The following is a 16305-nucleotide window of genomic DNA, read 5'->3' as shown; positions in this document are numbered from 1 at the left end:
GTCTGCTTTTACAGCTTTCATGACCTCAGTTTATTTCATCTACTCTTTGAATCTCTGTTATCAAACATTTATTTTCCCCAAACTTCAAGGACATTCTGTCTCCACTATTTCAAGTACAATTTTCATGTTATATTTATTACCAAATGAGGATTGTTCTATAGATTTACATATCAAATATATTTCTTTATTTGGTTTATGTAATTGTATTTGACAAGCGCAGAGGTTATGTAGCATTGTTGTTTGTTTATTTTTATGGTGCTTATTGAAACAGGTCTTGTATGGATAACTGGATTATAAATTGGTAAAAACTTGTAAAAAATGTGTACTGGAAAGATCTGGCTGAAGACAGGGACAGATGGCAGGCTCTTATAAACAGAGTAATGAAACACTGGGTTCCATGAAAGGTAGAAATTTGACTAGCTAATTGATTATGAGCTACTCAAAAAAGAATGTGCTCCATTGGATTTATGATGATAATATTTGGATTTAACACGAATAAGTAATAGAAGAAGGCAGAAAATTAATATGAGGAGCTTCATAAATTAATATTAAGGTGACCAAATCATGGATTATGAAGTGTATGGGGAGACAAGAAATGCATAGAAAATGTTATTTAGAATACCTGAATGGTGTGTGACCTGTCATAGGTGAAAGGATAAATTTAAAGTGGACCTTAAAATAATGTGGACTGGATTCAGCTGACTTGGAATGGAGTTCAGTGGTACATTCATGTGAATATGGTACAAAAACTTTGAATTCCATAAAATACAGAAAATATCTTGAGTAGCTGAATGGCTGTTAGCTTCTCAAAGAATTACTTTGTTACGAAAAAGTTAATTTGATGGTGGATACATCATATATCATTTTGACAAAATATGCTGGAAAGTGACCATTCTAAAGGCCAAAACAGAGACAGAGGTTTTACACGAACATTAAAACTAATGTTGTGTAAATTGGGTCTCGGTAATGTGAAGTGGATGGAACTGACTTAGGTTAAGCTAGTGTTTAACCATCATGTTCTAATTACCAGAGGATTAGTTATATATGATACTTTCCCTGTCTATGAATGAAGTATTGAATTGATTTTAGTGTTTGATTTTAGGTGTCATCATCATGCAGTTCTGTGTATGTGGATGGCTCTGAAATTCGTGGATCATCTAATGCCTCAGTGCTGGTTAAGTATGGGACCTACACCGGCCTAGCCAAATTCACAGTATGGATGCCAGAGTTTCCTTTGGAAGTTAATGTGGCTGACTTTCGGCTCAGCCAGGTGAAGGGTTGGAAAGTACCTGAGGAACATGTAAGGTAAGCTGAATTCTGAGTATGGGTTTTATATTAAAATATAATTACAGTGAAACCATAAATTTAAGTAATCATGGTTCAGTTTCTGGCAGAAGCAAGCACTTTGTCTTTTATGGCACGTCCAGACAAGTTCTCACCAAATGTTCTGTTAAGTACGTACTTCTATCTAGTGTTGTGGTGTAGAATGTGTGGATCTTTATCTTAACACCCGTATATGCCTTCATGGCTTTATAATTATGTTGAGGATCAACTTTATATTTTCATGCAAACTTTATTGTTTTCTTTATGCGCCATGGTGCTGCTGATTTTTCAGCTGGTATGATGTATTTCTTCTTAACTGTAAATATGATGGAAAGAGAGTGTTAAAGCAGAATTTAAATAATTATATATTTCTTTATTAGAAATGCCATGGTTTGGTATTAATTATGGGAGAAGTTCATACTACCAGTCAGCTAAGAATCTGCAGGGAAAAGAGTAGTTTAGTTGTTTAACCTCTCAAAGAATATTGGACTAAACCTCAGAGTGAGTGTGGCTTTTAATTTCACCAATGGGCAATAATAATTTCCTCTATCACATTATAAATTTCACAACTAACTAACTAACTAACTAGATGGCTTACCGAACACGAAGGTTCATCACCGAATTAACCAAAGCCCTCCACCGGACCCTGTCCTGGGCCAACAGAATCCAGTCTCCTTCAACTCCTATCTCCCATAGATCCCACCTGACATTATCCTCCCATCTACGTCTAGGTCTCCCCAGCGGTCTCTTCCCTCAGGCTTCCCAACCAAAACCCAGTTCACACCTCTTGTCCCATCCATGTGCGATACATACCCCGCCCATCTCATTCTTCTCGACTTAATCACCCTGACAATACTGGGGGAAGAGTTCAGATTTTTAAGCTCATGATTATGCAGTTTTCTCCATGTCCCAGCGTCTTCTCTCCTGGGCCTAAATATCCTCCTCAACACCCTATTCTCAAACACCTGCAATCTGTGTTCCTAACTCATAGTGAAAGACCATGTTTCGCACCCATACAAAACAACAGGCAAAATTATTGTTTTGTTATACTTTAATTTTCAGGTTTATAGAAATCAGATGGGAAGACAAAATATTTGGAACTGAGAAGTAGCAAGAATTTCCGGAATTTAGTCTCTTCCTAACTTCCTCATGAGTATCATTTTGATTTGTTATTGTTGTTCCCAAATATTTGAACTTTGTAACACTTTCAAAGGATTTATTAGCCACCCTAACACAATTCTGCCCGCCTGTCTTCTGACGACGAGATACTAACATGTACTTGGTTTTTTTCTGAATTTACTTCTAGCCCTACCTGTCTACTAGCCTCTAGTAAAACTTCTGTGTTCCTCTTTATTGTATTTATATCATCTCCCAATAAATTAACATCATCAGTATATGCCAATAGCTGATGTGTCCCATTCAATTGCAAACCCTCCTGCCTATCTTGGACTTTCCTGATGGCATATTCTAGCGCAAAGTTAAAGAGCAAAGGAGACAAAGCATCTCCCTGTTTTAAACCGTTCTTGATGAAGAATGTCTCAGATAAATATTTACCTATACAAATTTTGCTACAGGTTTCATTTAAGCACATTTTTATTAGACTCACTAGCTTCTTTGGTAACCAAATTCAATAAGAATATTATATAACACTTCTCGCTTCACAGAGTCATAGGCTTTTTTTAAATCTATAAATAATTGAAGTACGGTCTCACTGAACTCCCATTTTTTCTCTAGTATCTGACGAATGTAAAAGATCTGATCAATCGTTGATCTGTTTCGTCTGAACCCACACTGATGATCCCCAATAATTTCATTCGCATATGGAGTTAATCTTGCCAGAAGAATGTTTGATAGAATTTTGTATGAGGTTGATACCAGAGAAATTCCTCGGTAATTACCACACTGTCTTGTCCCCCATCTTATGAATAGGAATAATTATGGATTCCCTCTACTTTACAATTAAAACAGGAAATTAAAGAAAATAAATATTTTATATTGATTCACAATTTCCTGTAATTATCAGATTCTGGCATTATTATACTGCATTAAATCATGTTGAGTTTATATATATATTACATATTCCACTAGGATAAATAAAAATTGTTTTTTTATATATCAATACTTTGTTCTCTTTTTCTACCAGTGCAAAAATTAAAAGGTCATCAGATGATACTCAAAATAATCGACCTGGGCCATACAGAGGTTGGCCTAACACAGGAGCAATGCTTCCGGAAGATGTAGGAAATGGTATTGATCAAGAACGTCACACAGTCTGTCGACTTCGTTTCCAGCAAAGTCCAGTAGAGGTAAGTTAGTTTTAAATAATTTCTTTCATCTTTGTATTACATTAAGTAATTGTTATTCTAATTACAATTATTGTTTTCTGCTCAGGTGTATGCCCACTTTCTAGCCACAGACCATGATTCAGGCAGAGTCAGTTATTTTGTAAGTCGTCGAACTTCACTTCGTGTCACTGATCTAGTACTGAGTTTACTACGTGTGTCTGATCCACGAATAGCAAGTTTGCACGGATGTATTTTACAAGGCCGGAGCATTGGAAGAACAGAGGTCCAGGTATGAACCCTTCATTACTTTTAAAATGAAACAGTGGTACTAACCAAGTAACTACCTTCCATTTTCTCCAAATATAATGTTATTCCATAAAGATTCAGGACTGAAGATAGAGGCATAATTATGGTAACTACCTACAAGTTCACACAGTATTACAGCCCAGAAGACCAACAGCAACAACTTTTGAATTGTTCTTCTGCTGATACTGAGATGACTGTTATAAAGATCTGCTCCCTGTATTTTTTCATTTATATTTTAAGATGTTATTTATGTATTTATTATTTTCAGGTTCATTGATATTCTTTGTGGATATTTGGTACTGCTTCTGACTGAAAATATATTTTACAATATTGTTTTACAGAAGCTACTTTCCATATTCAATATATTTATATTAATTTAATTTTTTAAATATTTCAGATTATCTGAAAAAACATTCCATCTTTCTTAGACATTATGAGTCACATATTGATTAGCCGTTAATTACAGTCTTCAGTGAAATGAATGCAAATCTGTCATTTGCTTATACTTCATGCTACTTTACAAATTCCAGTTTCAGCATGTAAGATAGAAAACGTTTAAGGTGTTATCTAACCCTGAAAACATGAATAACAATTACCTTTAAAGTCCAGCCTTTCTATTATTTAGAAACAATTTTCATATGCAGTACCTCATTACTGTACTTTATATCATCAGCGTAAAGATATCTTCTAGTAAATTATATTTCTAATGCTTTGTAATCTGCATACAAAGGATATTTATTCAAAACAATAGTAATAACAGAAGATAACTTAGTTTCCTGCTTTCAGGTACTGTCTCCCATCACAGGAAGAGTAATTGGTGCAAAGGAAGTTCGAGTAGTCAATGACAAAGTGAGCATAACAAGACTTCAGGTGAGAGTGGTCTCGGGCTTGCAGCTGTCCATTGTGCCGGACAATGCAGTAGAGAATGGTTACATTGCGGAGACATCAGTGACTAGGAAGTTGACAGCTCAATACCAGGTACAGGAGATTTTATAGTCCTCATGTCAAGGGATTATGTTCCTCTTATCATGAAAAGCAATATTTACTGTTGCTGTGCTTGCTTCTTCTTGAACCATTCCTTTTTTTTAAATTTATTAAAACATAATTTTTATTGCATTGTTTTGTTTCTCGGATTTCGTAAGGTAAAGTAAGGTAAGGTAAGCTGTCCCACTGCACGCCATATAGGCCCATACTCTTTCTTGACCTCGGCACTAGATGGGGGTGAGTGATCAGCATCAGGCCCCTGGTAATTTCAGGGGTTGGTATGAAATTATAATCTCTCCAGTTGCATCACAAATATTACACAATTTCAGATGATCAGGGATCATCTTTCAGGCATATTCATATTGACACTGCAGACATTATGTACTCTAACTTTTCTCATATCTGCCTGTCCTCGCTGTTGCATGTAATAAATCTTGATTGTCATAATTCAATATTGGAATTTGTCCTAACTTTTGTCAAAATATTCCAATTTTATTTAAAATCAGACAATAATAGTAACACGCAGTTTACATGAAGACAATCACAAGTTACATTTCTGAATGCAGAAGTAGCGTTCATGAATTTCTAGCCGACTCTTCACCCACGCAGCTATATATGGGGAAACCCTGTGATGTCGCCACCATCAAGCTAGACAGGTATCAGCCACTCCACTAGCACAAAGGCTATTGACCCCAGATAACTGTGTTGTCACTGTAGCCATTTGCAAAGGTCAGATCATGCACTGATAGAAGAAACAGTGTCCGATACATACTTACACTACTCATAAAAGGGCGTTCATGAGTTGACAACATAGAAGTAATAACGATTTTTTAAAACTGTGATTTCCTGTTTAAAAGTCCCATATTAATAGTCTGGTTTTTTGGATTTTAGGACTTGTCCATCATCCAAGGTTAAAATGTATACGACATTTTGAAAACCGGATCCATTTTTGTCTTCAGGTGTATGGCATAGTCGCACCTACTCTGTTAGGTCCAATAGAAAGAACTAGTCTCAATCACTAGACCAGTGTATACTTTGTACACATTTTAACCTTGGATGATGTACAAAGTCCAAAAACCCAACAAACTCATCTATATCACACCATCATCAGAACCCATATTAATAGCTTATATGGCACCCTATTAAATTTGCAGCTATATAAACTACTGCACAGGAATCCTCGGTCCTTTTAATGTGCATAAAACAGTAATTTCAGTTGCCTATAATTGACTCCCATTAGAGAAATTTTTAAATGGAAAAAATTGGGGAAACAATCTTTGTTCTCAGTTGTAAAGATATATGTAGCATTTTTATGTATTTGGTTTTAAGGTAAATAAATAAACTCCAAAATAAAATTGGTATAAAATATTAAAAAGTAATAAATATTATATACTAATAAACACTGCAGTGGTCATGGAATACAGTCTGTTCTTAATTATCAGCATTTAGAACTTTAGCAATATAGATTAACTACAAATCTAAAAAATAAGTAAATAAGAGTAATAACGGTTTTGTTATTCATGTGAACCAATTGTGTGATATTCTTTGATCTTAACACTTAACACCACTAAATTCCATACTGCAGCTCTGTATTTGGATAGATGCAGTTTCACCACGACTTCTAACATCACAAAGTTGAAAATGAAAGCTGAAACACAAATTTCCAACTAAAATTAGTGCACACAGAAATACTGCAAATTGTTTTGAAAGTGAGGAACAGGACAAAGGGCTGATTTTATTGAAATAACTCTCTTACAGTGATACAGAACTGTTTTGGAAATTTCCCTTCCTTTCATGTGGGAGTATGTGAGAATAATACTGACTGAACATATGGGAGAACAAATAAAAAGTGGCCAAAGCTGGCATAGGAATTTTACATTATTAACAAAACTTCAAGTATTCACTTCATCTATATGACACTTCTCAACACATGAAATGTCATATATATAATTTGTACACATATTCTGTTATACTACTATATTTATTATGCCAGGTATAATAATTCATCAATCTTCATTATCAATTTAAAAATTGGGTGCATCTTTATCATGTTATTAATTTCTTTTGTGGTGATTCGGTCTAAACAAAAGTTTAATAAACCTTGAAAATGTTACAGTAAATATTTTGTAAGCATAAAATAGATGGCATTAATGTTTCCTCCACCCAGAAGTTGTGAAAAATGTTAATATAATTAAAGGCAAGGATTTAAAACTGGCATCATCATGAAATACAATTAAATAATTTTCTTAATGGTTTTTAAGAAAATATCCATTTTGTTTGAAAGTTAACCCTCTTATAAAGTTCCTCATATAAACATTGTTAGAAACAACAGTTATTCTGTCTAGTGAATTCTTTTTATGTTGAGACTTTTCTCAGTTAATATTATAATATAAGGATTTATGTAAAATCATTGTTACAAATATTGTTCGCTCTTTTATTTAATTTCTTACAGGAAGGATTGTTGGATATTGACATGGAGTTTTCAGACGGCTTTCGGACTCCACTACGTGATGTCGCTGTGAGTGATTTCTACCTTCTGGTGGACAGTTTAGATCCTGAAGTGGTTGCATTTGCTCCAATGGTTGCTTCTCATCATCCACGTGTAATAGCTGTGGGTGAGGGTCACGGTGATCTACTGCGGGTGGCCCTTCTGCTGGCTGAAGAATGTCGTGGGAGTACGGCAGTACGTCGAGGTGGTGCTAGCGGTGGAGCCAGTAAAAGTACTGGCAAAGGCAATATAGGAGGACCATTAGCAGCTGCATCAGCACACGTTGATGTGGACTTTTCTGCTAGTGAAGTGCCACAGAGGCCGGACTTTGTGCAGAATGATGGAGGTGGAAATGTGGGATCAGGCCATGGTGGACGTGACAGGAAAAATAGCAGAGAGATGGCTGCTGATCTGCGTGACATTCTGAAAGGTACTACTGTGTAACTTTCCACATTTAATTTTATTGTAACAATGAGAACTGCTCTGCCTAGTTCTGCAAGATGTGTAAAATTGTTAGATTATTTCATAAAAATCAAATAATCTGTAGTTCTTGGAAACAAAATATTTTGCACCATAATGTGTATATGAATTATAGGTAACACAAAATTATCCTGTAGGCTTCAACCAGATCAGATCAAAGCAAACCTAGCACAATGTGCATCATTGCTTCCTGCTTAGAATATTTTACGGCCATTAGGTACAGAACCGCCACGGTGGTCTAGCAGTCAGAATGCTGGGCTTATAATCTTGGGATCCCGGGTTTATAAGGCCGTGGTCCAGGTATCATGGAATTTTCGTCCGGGGCTTCCCCGGTTTCTCCATGGCATCCCAGCAATTACTCCATTTTCATCATCGTTTGACACTAAGCACACAGAAGAAGGCAACGGCAAACCACTTCTGGATCATTTGCCTAGGAAACATATGAACAGGTCCCTATCAGAGGGAACTTGTTCATAATGTCACCAGGGGTTGGCTCTGACCCGATGGTACAAAAAAGAGGAACAGACACCTGAATGGTGACTGGATCCCACTTGAATGTTTGTTTAAAGTATGGCCCAATTGGAGGCATATGATATTGTCTGAATGCCCCCCTTTATGTATATTCTTCCCTTAAGCTCTATTTGGTCTCTTGTCATTGTAGTATATCCACGTTATATTACATAATGATGCATCTTTTTGGCACTAAAGTGTCCTGACCTATATTTCAACTGTATATCAGTAAGAATGGGCTTAAAATTCTTTGAAAACTATGTGCTGTAATATTTTCTAACTTATATTATACAATTGAAAAATTATTATTTTATATATTGTAGAGTTGAATACAAAGGTAATGTAACAGTATACCAGGAAGTAAATATAATGTCTTAATAAGTAATTTCAGAAATATCTTTTCTAATATTGAAAACAATTTTTTTACAGAAAATGTAATACAGCCCACAGAATGCCTTGTTGCTGTTGGTTATTAAACTCAGAATAGTTATTTTATCTTGTGGTACATCATGGTCACTGTGGGATGTTAGTTTTAATATTCATATTAATATTCGTTATTCATTAAATTCCATTACTGTTAATTCTTCTGTTCATTACAGGTATTCCACTGAAGGATGAAAACAATCACGAGCCAACAGTTGAGGCACGTCAACACCATTCAGCTGCTGCTAATGGTATGGCATCAGGAGTTGGAATGAGACCGCACAACAGCATGCACATGACTCCCCTTGAAATTGGAATGTATGTACTGCTGGCAGCCTTCTGCTTTGCTATTGTGGTGTTTGTTGTATCATGTGTTGTGTATGCCTCCAAGTTTAAACCTCAGGCTATAGATTCTTCAAGCGGTAATACTGGTGGAGGTTCAAGTGGTCTTCACAGTTTGGGTGCTGCAGTTAGTAAAGTTACAGGAGGTAGTGGAATTAGCAGCATTGGTTTGGCTGCTAGTGGACATCTGGGAGGAAAAAGACAGCCACGAGAATCCACAACAAATGCACATGATTGGGTTTGGCTAGGCAGGGCGACTCTTGAACGAGCATCCGGTCACATGGTGACAGGCGAGATCTCTAGTCCTGGCATATCTCCACCTATATGCAGCAATAACAATAATGTGTCTGGTAAAGAACAGATAAACATCACTTCAAATCCTATGAGTTATAGTACAGCAGATAATATGGAAAATGAACAACAAAATCTAGCAACTTGTTTTGACAACCCTAACCATATTGATCTGCCATCACGACCACCAGCCATTGACAGCGCAACCTACAGTAAGAAAGAGAAGATTCCAAGCAGACATCACCATCCTGCGCCACCTCCTACACCAAAGCAACATCATAAGTCCCAGCATGTGGTCAAGGAATCCGCTGCAGATAAATTGTGGCAAATGTAAGTGTTGCTAATACTATGCTAATGTCAGCTTGTTCTCTTTCTCTACACTTTTGCTGAAAAAATATGGGGTTTATCACATTGTAAAGAACTAATCTGTTTTATTCCACAATTAATTGGTTTGTTAATTGGCTGAGATTCCATTAAGGCAAAATGTATTTAATTTAAAACAAAATATTACCTGCTTCCATAGTTTATGTAACTGAATTAAATTTTTTGTCATAATCATAGAAACAGGAGTAGTGAAGACAACTGATACTAATAGAGCAGACTATAAAACCATCACCGTTAGCTGAAACATCCTTTAAGATTTCAGATGTTACCATTGGATTTAAGAATTTAAACAAGATCAGCTGTATTCTATTTGAGTTTCTACATAATATATATGTAATAATGTAAACACACATTTGAATATCCTCACACATTACTAATTTTTCCAGCACACCTCCTCCCCCTCCACTTCCACCACATGGTATTCCACCAGAGAAACAGCTGCAACATCATGGAGAAAGTGCAGAAGGAACTGAGGCAGCAGAATACAAGCCTCCAGTTCCACCTCATCGCAATATAGGTGTTACAGCCCGCATTGGTCCTTCGAGGCAGCCAGGATTAATGCCTGGATTTTTACCACAGCACCAACAGCCACCACCTCCACCTCCACCACCACAACAGCAGTTACCAGATAATGGTATTACCTGTGTAACTGCAGATCAGAGGGTCGATGCAATTCCGGCAACTGCGATGGCCCCAAATCCGGCCCCACCGCGGCGCCATCATCACCATCATCACCATCACAGAAACATCAACAATAATCACCGCAATGGCAAATTCAGTTCTTCTGTGCATCACCATGCAGCCGATTCAGTTGCTGTACCTAAACCTGTGGACCATCTACCTGAGGAGACTAACAGTAGGCAGAAGAACTATAACCAAGAATTAACCAATCTCCAGCAGCTGAGGTACCATCACTCGAAAGAAGACATTGCCAAAAATCAGCAACCGAAACGGCAGTTCAAAGAAGGAACGTACATTACATCCCGAGAGGAAGATGATGACGATGAAGATGCCCTTCCTGATCCTACTTTTGTAGAGTTTCCATCTGAAGGTGTCATGGCTTGTGGTGGAGTCCAGCACAGAGGCAACAGTCCGGAAGTGAAGCGAGCAACAATAGTGGGAAATCCCATGTTTTCTGCCACAGAATATGATGGTGAGGCTGAAGATTTCAGGGTGCAAGAGGAACTTCTTGGTCTGGAGGACCTCAATCTTGGTATGAACTATGACCAAATTATGGAATACTTTGATAATCTGAAGGAATCCAATGCTTGAATTCACCTGCACATTTCTTGCCTACTGTAATAGCTGCAGCTGAAATAAAACATTTTTACTGGTGTAAAATGTAACTGCAACATCCACCTAACGGTGTGAAGAGGAAGTGATCTTTATGTATTGTGTTCTCAAAAGTGATAACATTTATTCTACTCTAGTCAAAAATTGTCACTACTGCTTAAAACAGAAGCACTATGAAGCTTCAAGAACTTAGAATTAAGACATTATCTAATGGTAAAATTATGTGAACCAACTAACCTAACCTCACAAATCCACTTGTCTTCATGTGCCATTTAATTCTGTACACCAGTTAATGAAAAAATCCAAAAATCAAACTGTGAGCAAATTACTTATATCATATGTGACCATAACAACTTAGAATTTTGTCACATAGCTTTATAACAAGTAACGGGACATTCCTCGACTACAAAGTAAATCATGCGTCATTTCTATTTCTTTGTACATAAATATGTTGTGACTTCTGGGTATTAATATTATTACATCATATCAAAGTCATCATCTATCAATGCATGGAAAATTTAGAGAGCATGTTGAATGGATTTCAGAGTATAAGGTATTGTGGTTACTAGATTGTCAGACATGGCCAGTAAATTACGATAGAATGTTTGATGTTCCTATTTTCCCCACCTTACTACTTGTAGTTACATAAATCCATAAATACAGAGAACAATTTATTCATTATCTGGGACATAAACCAAGAATACTCTTCTTTTGTCTTTCTAATCATAAGAACATGGCGCAGTTATACTACATCATGCATTTTTTTAATTTGAACTTAACTATTGTATAAAACAATCATTTTCATAGTTTTATTATGGAAATGGTCACTTATTCTTTCTTTATGTAGTCACACTTTAGATATTTATTGCAGTTTTCCCTTGTAAATTTTGTGTTGTAAAATTTTGTAAATATAGAAATGATTCATATTGTATGCACCATGACACTGTTGCACATTTTATATAAACAAATTAATATTTACCAAATTTGTATACATATGAGAGAATAATTGTAGTAGAAGTTTCCTTTTCTTGATAGTTTCTTTTAATGTCCTGGCAAGGACACCTTATAAATGGCATGGTAATCTGTATCCTTTCAGTACCATATCAAAATTTGTTGGTATTGGCAGTAACAATTTCTTGCTAGACTCATAGCTAAGTTTAGAGAGTAGAATTAATTATACCATTGTTGTTAAATGAATCCCATCTTCAATATTGCCAAGTTTAGTCTGGAATGAATAAAAGATATCCTCCTTCACAGTGATAAATTGTACGATGTTGTTTTAGAAGAAATACCGAATAAAAAGATTGCCCATATCGAAATATCAGTTGCTGTAATGAAATATGAATAGCATTGTTATTGAAACAGCTTTTGAATACTGAAGCATGCAATCTGACATATTAGTGTGTTAGTGTTTCTATCAATGATCTATGTACACTAAATGTGATGTGCAAGTGTGTTGATGTATCTGTTAGTAGATGTACGTATGACGCAATGATTGAGTAACAGTACGTAAAAGTATGACTTCAAAGTTTCACTTGGCTTTTATATATCCTTAAGCGGCCCATCCATGTATGAGTCTGGCTCAGCGAGCTTGACTCGTGAGCGGGGCTCGGATATATTTCACCGCACATGCATAGTAGACTCGGCTCGTGACACCCCACCCACAAACGCGTCTGGCTCAATGGAACCCGAGCCGAGCCGGACTCACAAGCCAGACTCGTACGTGGATGGGCTGCTTTAAAACTCATAATATTAGCATTACACTGATGACAGTGTACAGTCCTGTGCTCAACATACTTTACTGGCATTTTTGTCGTCAATATCTATGATCGCTGCATGCGATGTTACTTTCTAAGTAATGAAAAAGTGAAATGGCACTTGCGTGTCAGTTTAATGGATGACTAACTCAGCACTGTCATTCAGTATTGCAATATAGACATTTAACTTAAGTTACACTGTCTGTAATTTCTTGAAATGTATGATATCAGAATGAAAACTTTAAGTGTACATATTAATGTCAGTCAACATAATGTTAAAGAATAAGTATACAGCTGTTGTCTCACTAAGTAGATGTATTCTCAATGAGGCTGTCACTGCAATCAAACAAATTCACTCATGGATACTCAGTTGATGGAAAAGAGAAGTGAACAGACACAGATAAGTGAGATTCAGGTTCTCTCGGTGATGCATTTGAAGATAACATTGTACATTTTGGAAAATCCCTTCAGTGCTTACTTAACATGGTGTATTAGATTTCCTCCTTATGTGTGTTATAAGAAATTTGATATTAGTAAGCACAGAGTTGAGCAAACAGAGCCATATTCTAATCTTAACATCCGATTTGGCCCCACAGGCCACCCAGCCTATGGGATCAGATGAATAGACGTCAGTAATGAACGTGCTGACTGTTTAACATTTAAGATAATTGTATGCCTAATGTCTTCAATACAAATAAAACCATTTATAATCTTTGTGTATTCAGCTATCCATAGAAGAAAGTAAAGTTCAAATTGAAGTAATGTATACGTAGCGTTACGGTGTACGAGGGAGGTCAGAAATTAAGTTTTTATGTTTGTTGGTAAATGGATAGAAAAAAGATGGAAGCTAACACCACTTTCAAATGGTTACAGCGTCACAGATGTGGACAAAGGAAGAAGTTTGAGCTGATATTCAGATTCTGTGAGCTAAGTAAATCGCAACAGTAGGCATTCTCTGGGTATTTATTTATCTGTATGACAACATGATATCAGTGAAGATAGCAAGGAAATAGAATCAGAGTCCTCTATTGGTTGGTATAGTTCAGTGGACAAGACCAGAATTAGATGATCGTCCACCTTAACTGATCTGGTCACAATGAGTCACTGCATGCAGACAGTTGAGTAACTGCAGCAAGTGAAGAATAAGTTTAATTGTTCTCATGGTGTTACATGGGACATTGTCCATGAAGATTGTGGTTTCTGGAAAGTGAGTAGCCAGTGGGTGCAGAAGCAGTTGATTGAACAACAAAATACATGAGCACATAGCAACATCCCTTGAAGTACTTGGAAGCATTTAATCAGATTCTGGCACACGCTGTCACAGGCGATGAAACACGAGCACACTGATACTCTCTGTTTAAGGCCAAGCTTGTATCATGGGAGCACCTATGTCCTCTGCCACCAAGAAGTTCAGATTCACGTCCGGTGTTGGGGACACTGTTCTAGGATTTGCATGATATCATCCTATTGGAGTTTGCCCGACGTGGGAACATATCAGGAAATTTACATAAATAAGAGGAAACATTTTTCACGTGTATGCTCCAAAAATGAATCTGACAAAGAACTGCTCACTACAAAATGAATGAAACAGCTGTTGAATGTGTGGGATTGTGAGGCTTTGCACAATCCTTCCTATAGTTTATATATGACAGTGTGTAATGTCAATCTTTCAAGTTAATTTAAGCACTCGTCCCTAAGATGACATTTTAAATCAGATGAGGTTGTTAAGGAAGATGTGGGGACATGGGACCCAACTTTTCACCAAAATGATTTGAGCCTACTCGTACAACAAATGTCTCAAGTTGAATGGTGATTACATTGAAAAGTATTCTGTGTGCTTACGTATGTTGTCTATGCAGATTAATAAAACAGGGAAACTTACTTTCTGGCTTCTCTTTGTACTAATTTCATTACTATTGATTTATAAGGAGAAAGAAGACAAAGAAACCACAGTTAGATTTTGTTATTACTTTTGTGCATATCATGCTGTATTTTTTGTTGTTTAAGGACTTAGTTTTTTATCTACATCAGCTTATTTTTATGACATTTCAGGGTGACATCATTTTACAATAAATGACAAATATTAAAGATAATATAACATTCATTTTAAAGAAATTCGGTAATCACTTAAAAACAACTGGTATGTAGGCACCTGCTTTTGGTATAACGGTGTAGGATTTGGTTTTTGGAACATTTAAAATGAAGGATCCATTAGAAAATTATTTTAGAAGCCTGAAAACTGAAATGCTGGCATTAATGGTTGAAAACTGCATATAAAAAATTATACACATACTTTAGAAAAACTAGTTCATTTACTACCTCAAGTAGGTAGGAAGGACTGAAGAAAAATGTAATTTGTACTGACGTAATCCCTTCTTACAGAGAACAAAAGATACAAGAATTCATTTTTAAACAGTTCAGAGAAATTAAATATTCTCAGACAGGCATCCTGCCTCCAGCATTCCTTTCACATGTTACAACTCCTGTGCTGTAACATTTTTTTGACTTTCAAATATTTTTTTAATGTTTGTTGGTTGCATTAATAATTCAATTGAATGCTCCTAGGGAAACCAATTACAGTGTTCATATGTGACATATCTCACAAGTTCAGAAGGGATAATAGTGAATGGAATACAGCTTTTTCTTTTTCCATACTGAAAATATTTTCACACTTGAAGAAGAGAAAATTCACGGTAATGGCTCACTGGTAAATAAGACATATATATCAGGAAGCTCTGAAGTAAGTAAGTAAATACATCTCTTATTTTCATGTACATGTTTATTAACCCTTGCCTTCATGTGTCATCACATACGTGTATTACAGCTGGTCATGTGGCGCAAAACTGTTAACACCACAGTTCAGAGTTAATTTGTAGTCAGTATGGGCGTTAATTTAACCTATTCTGATTCATAAACTTCTTCAATAATTTCATTTACAGTACTAATTCTATTTGCAAAGAAAAAATCTGGCATGCCACAAGTGTATGCAAAGCACAATAATGATCAGGATTTTGGTTTTTCATTGCCCATAGACTTTTCAATTCATGGATGTATCTGGTAAATAGTGTGTATAGATAGAAAACACGAATTTTAAAATGGCGCCAGTGATCATCGTTTTGCAGAACTTTATCTCATTGCAAATATTTAGTTTTCTCTCTTCAATGGGTTATTTCTAGTGGGCCCAGAGATATTCTGATGCGATTTTAAGGTCACACTTGCATAATGTTTCCGTTATTGTTACTCTATTTTAAACAAAACGGAAATGTATGAACAAATTGTAACACAACTCACAAACAAAAAGCAAATTCACTTTAAGTCTTAAAAGGATAAACAAAGGTTTAAATTACGCGCCAAACTACTTTGGTCAACATTTACAGTAAGCATGGCGATCTACACCACTTGTGTAGTAGAGGTAAACAAGTCAGAAAATGTTCGCGGG

General features: G+C 36.1%; 1 protein-coding gene across 4 annotated transcripts in view; it reads left to right on the top strand.

The window, feature by feature from the left end:
- dtn (transmembrane protein 132C dtn) overlaps positions 1–13632 on the top strand; it is a 357458-nt gene extending 343826 nt beyond the window's left edge. For all 4 annotated transcript variants that reach the window (XM_022059196.2, XM_022059193.2, XM_022059197.2 and 1 more), the window contains 7 exons: positions 1103–1305; positions 3467–3629; positions 3715–3897; positions 4701–4892; positions 7351–7816; positions 8976–9762; positions 10203–13632. In XM_022059196.2, coding sequence (XP_021914888.1) covers positions 1103–1305; positions 3467–3629; positions 3715–3897; positions 4701–4892; positions 7351–7816; positions 8976–9762; positions 10203–11088 — 2880 coding nt within the window. In that variant the 3' untranslated portion in view covers positions 11089–13632. The remainder of the gene's footprint in view (positions 1–1102; positions 1306–3466; positions 3630–3714; positions 3898–4700; positions 4893–7350; positions 7817–8975; positions 9763–10202) is intronic.
- The last annotated feature ends 2673 nt before the right edge of the window (positions 13633–16305 follow it).

Source organism: Zootermopsis nevadensis, unplaced genomic scaffold, assembly GCF_977971745.1.
Source record: "Zootermopsis nevadensis isolate Lab colony 2312 unplaced genomic scaffold, Znev_1.0 Znev_ptg000018l, whole genome shotgun sequence".
Taxonomy (NCBI): Eukaryota; Metazoa; Arthropoda; class Insecta; order Blattodea; family Termopsidae; genus Zootermopsis; species Zootermopsis nevadensis.
Note: the sequence above shows the minus strand (reverse complement) of the source record. Positions and strands in the feature narration are given on the sequence as shown.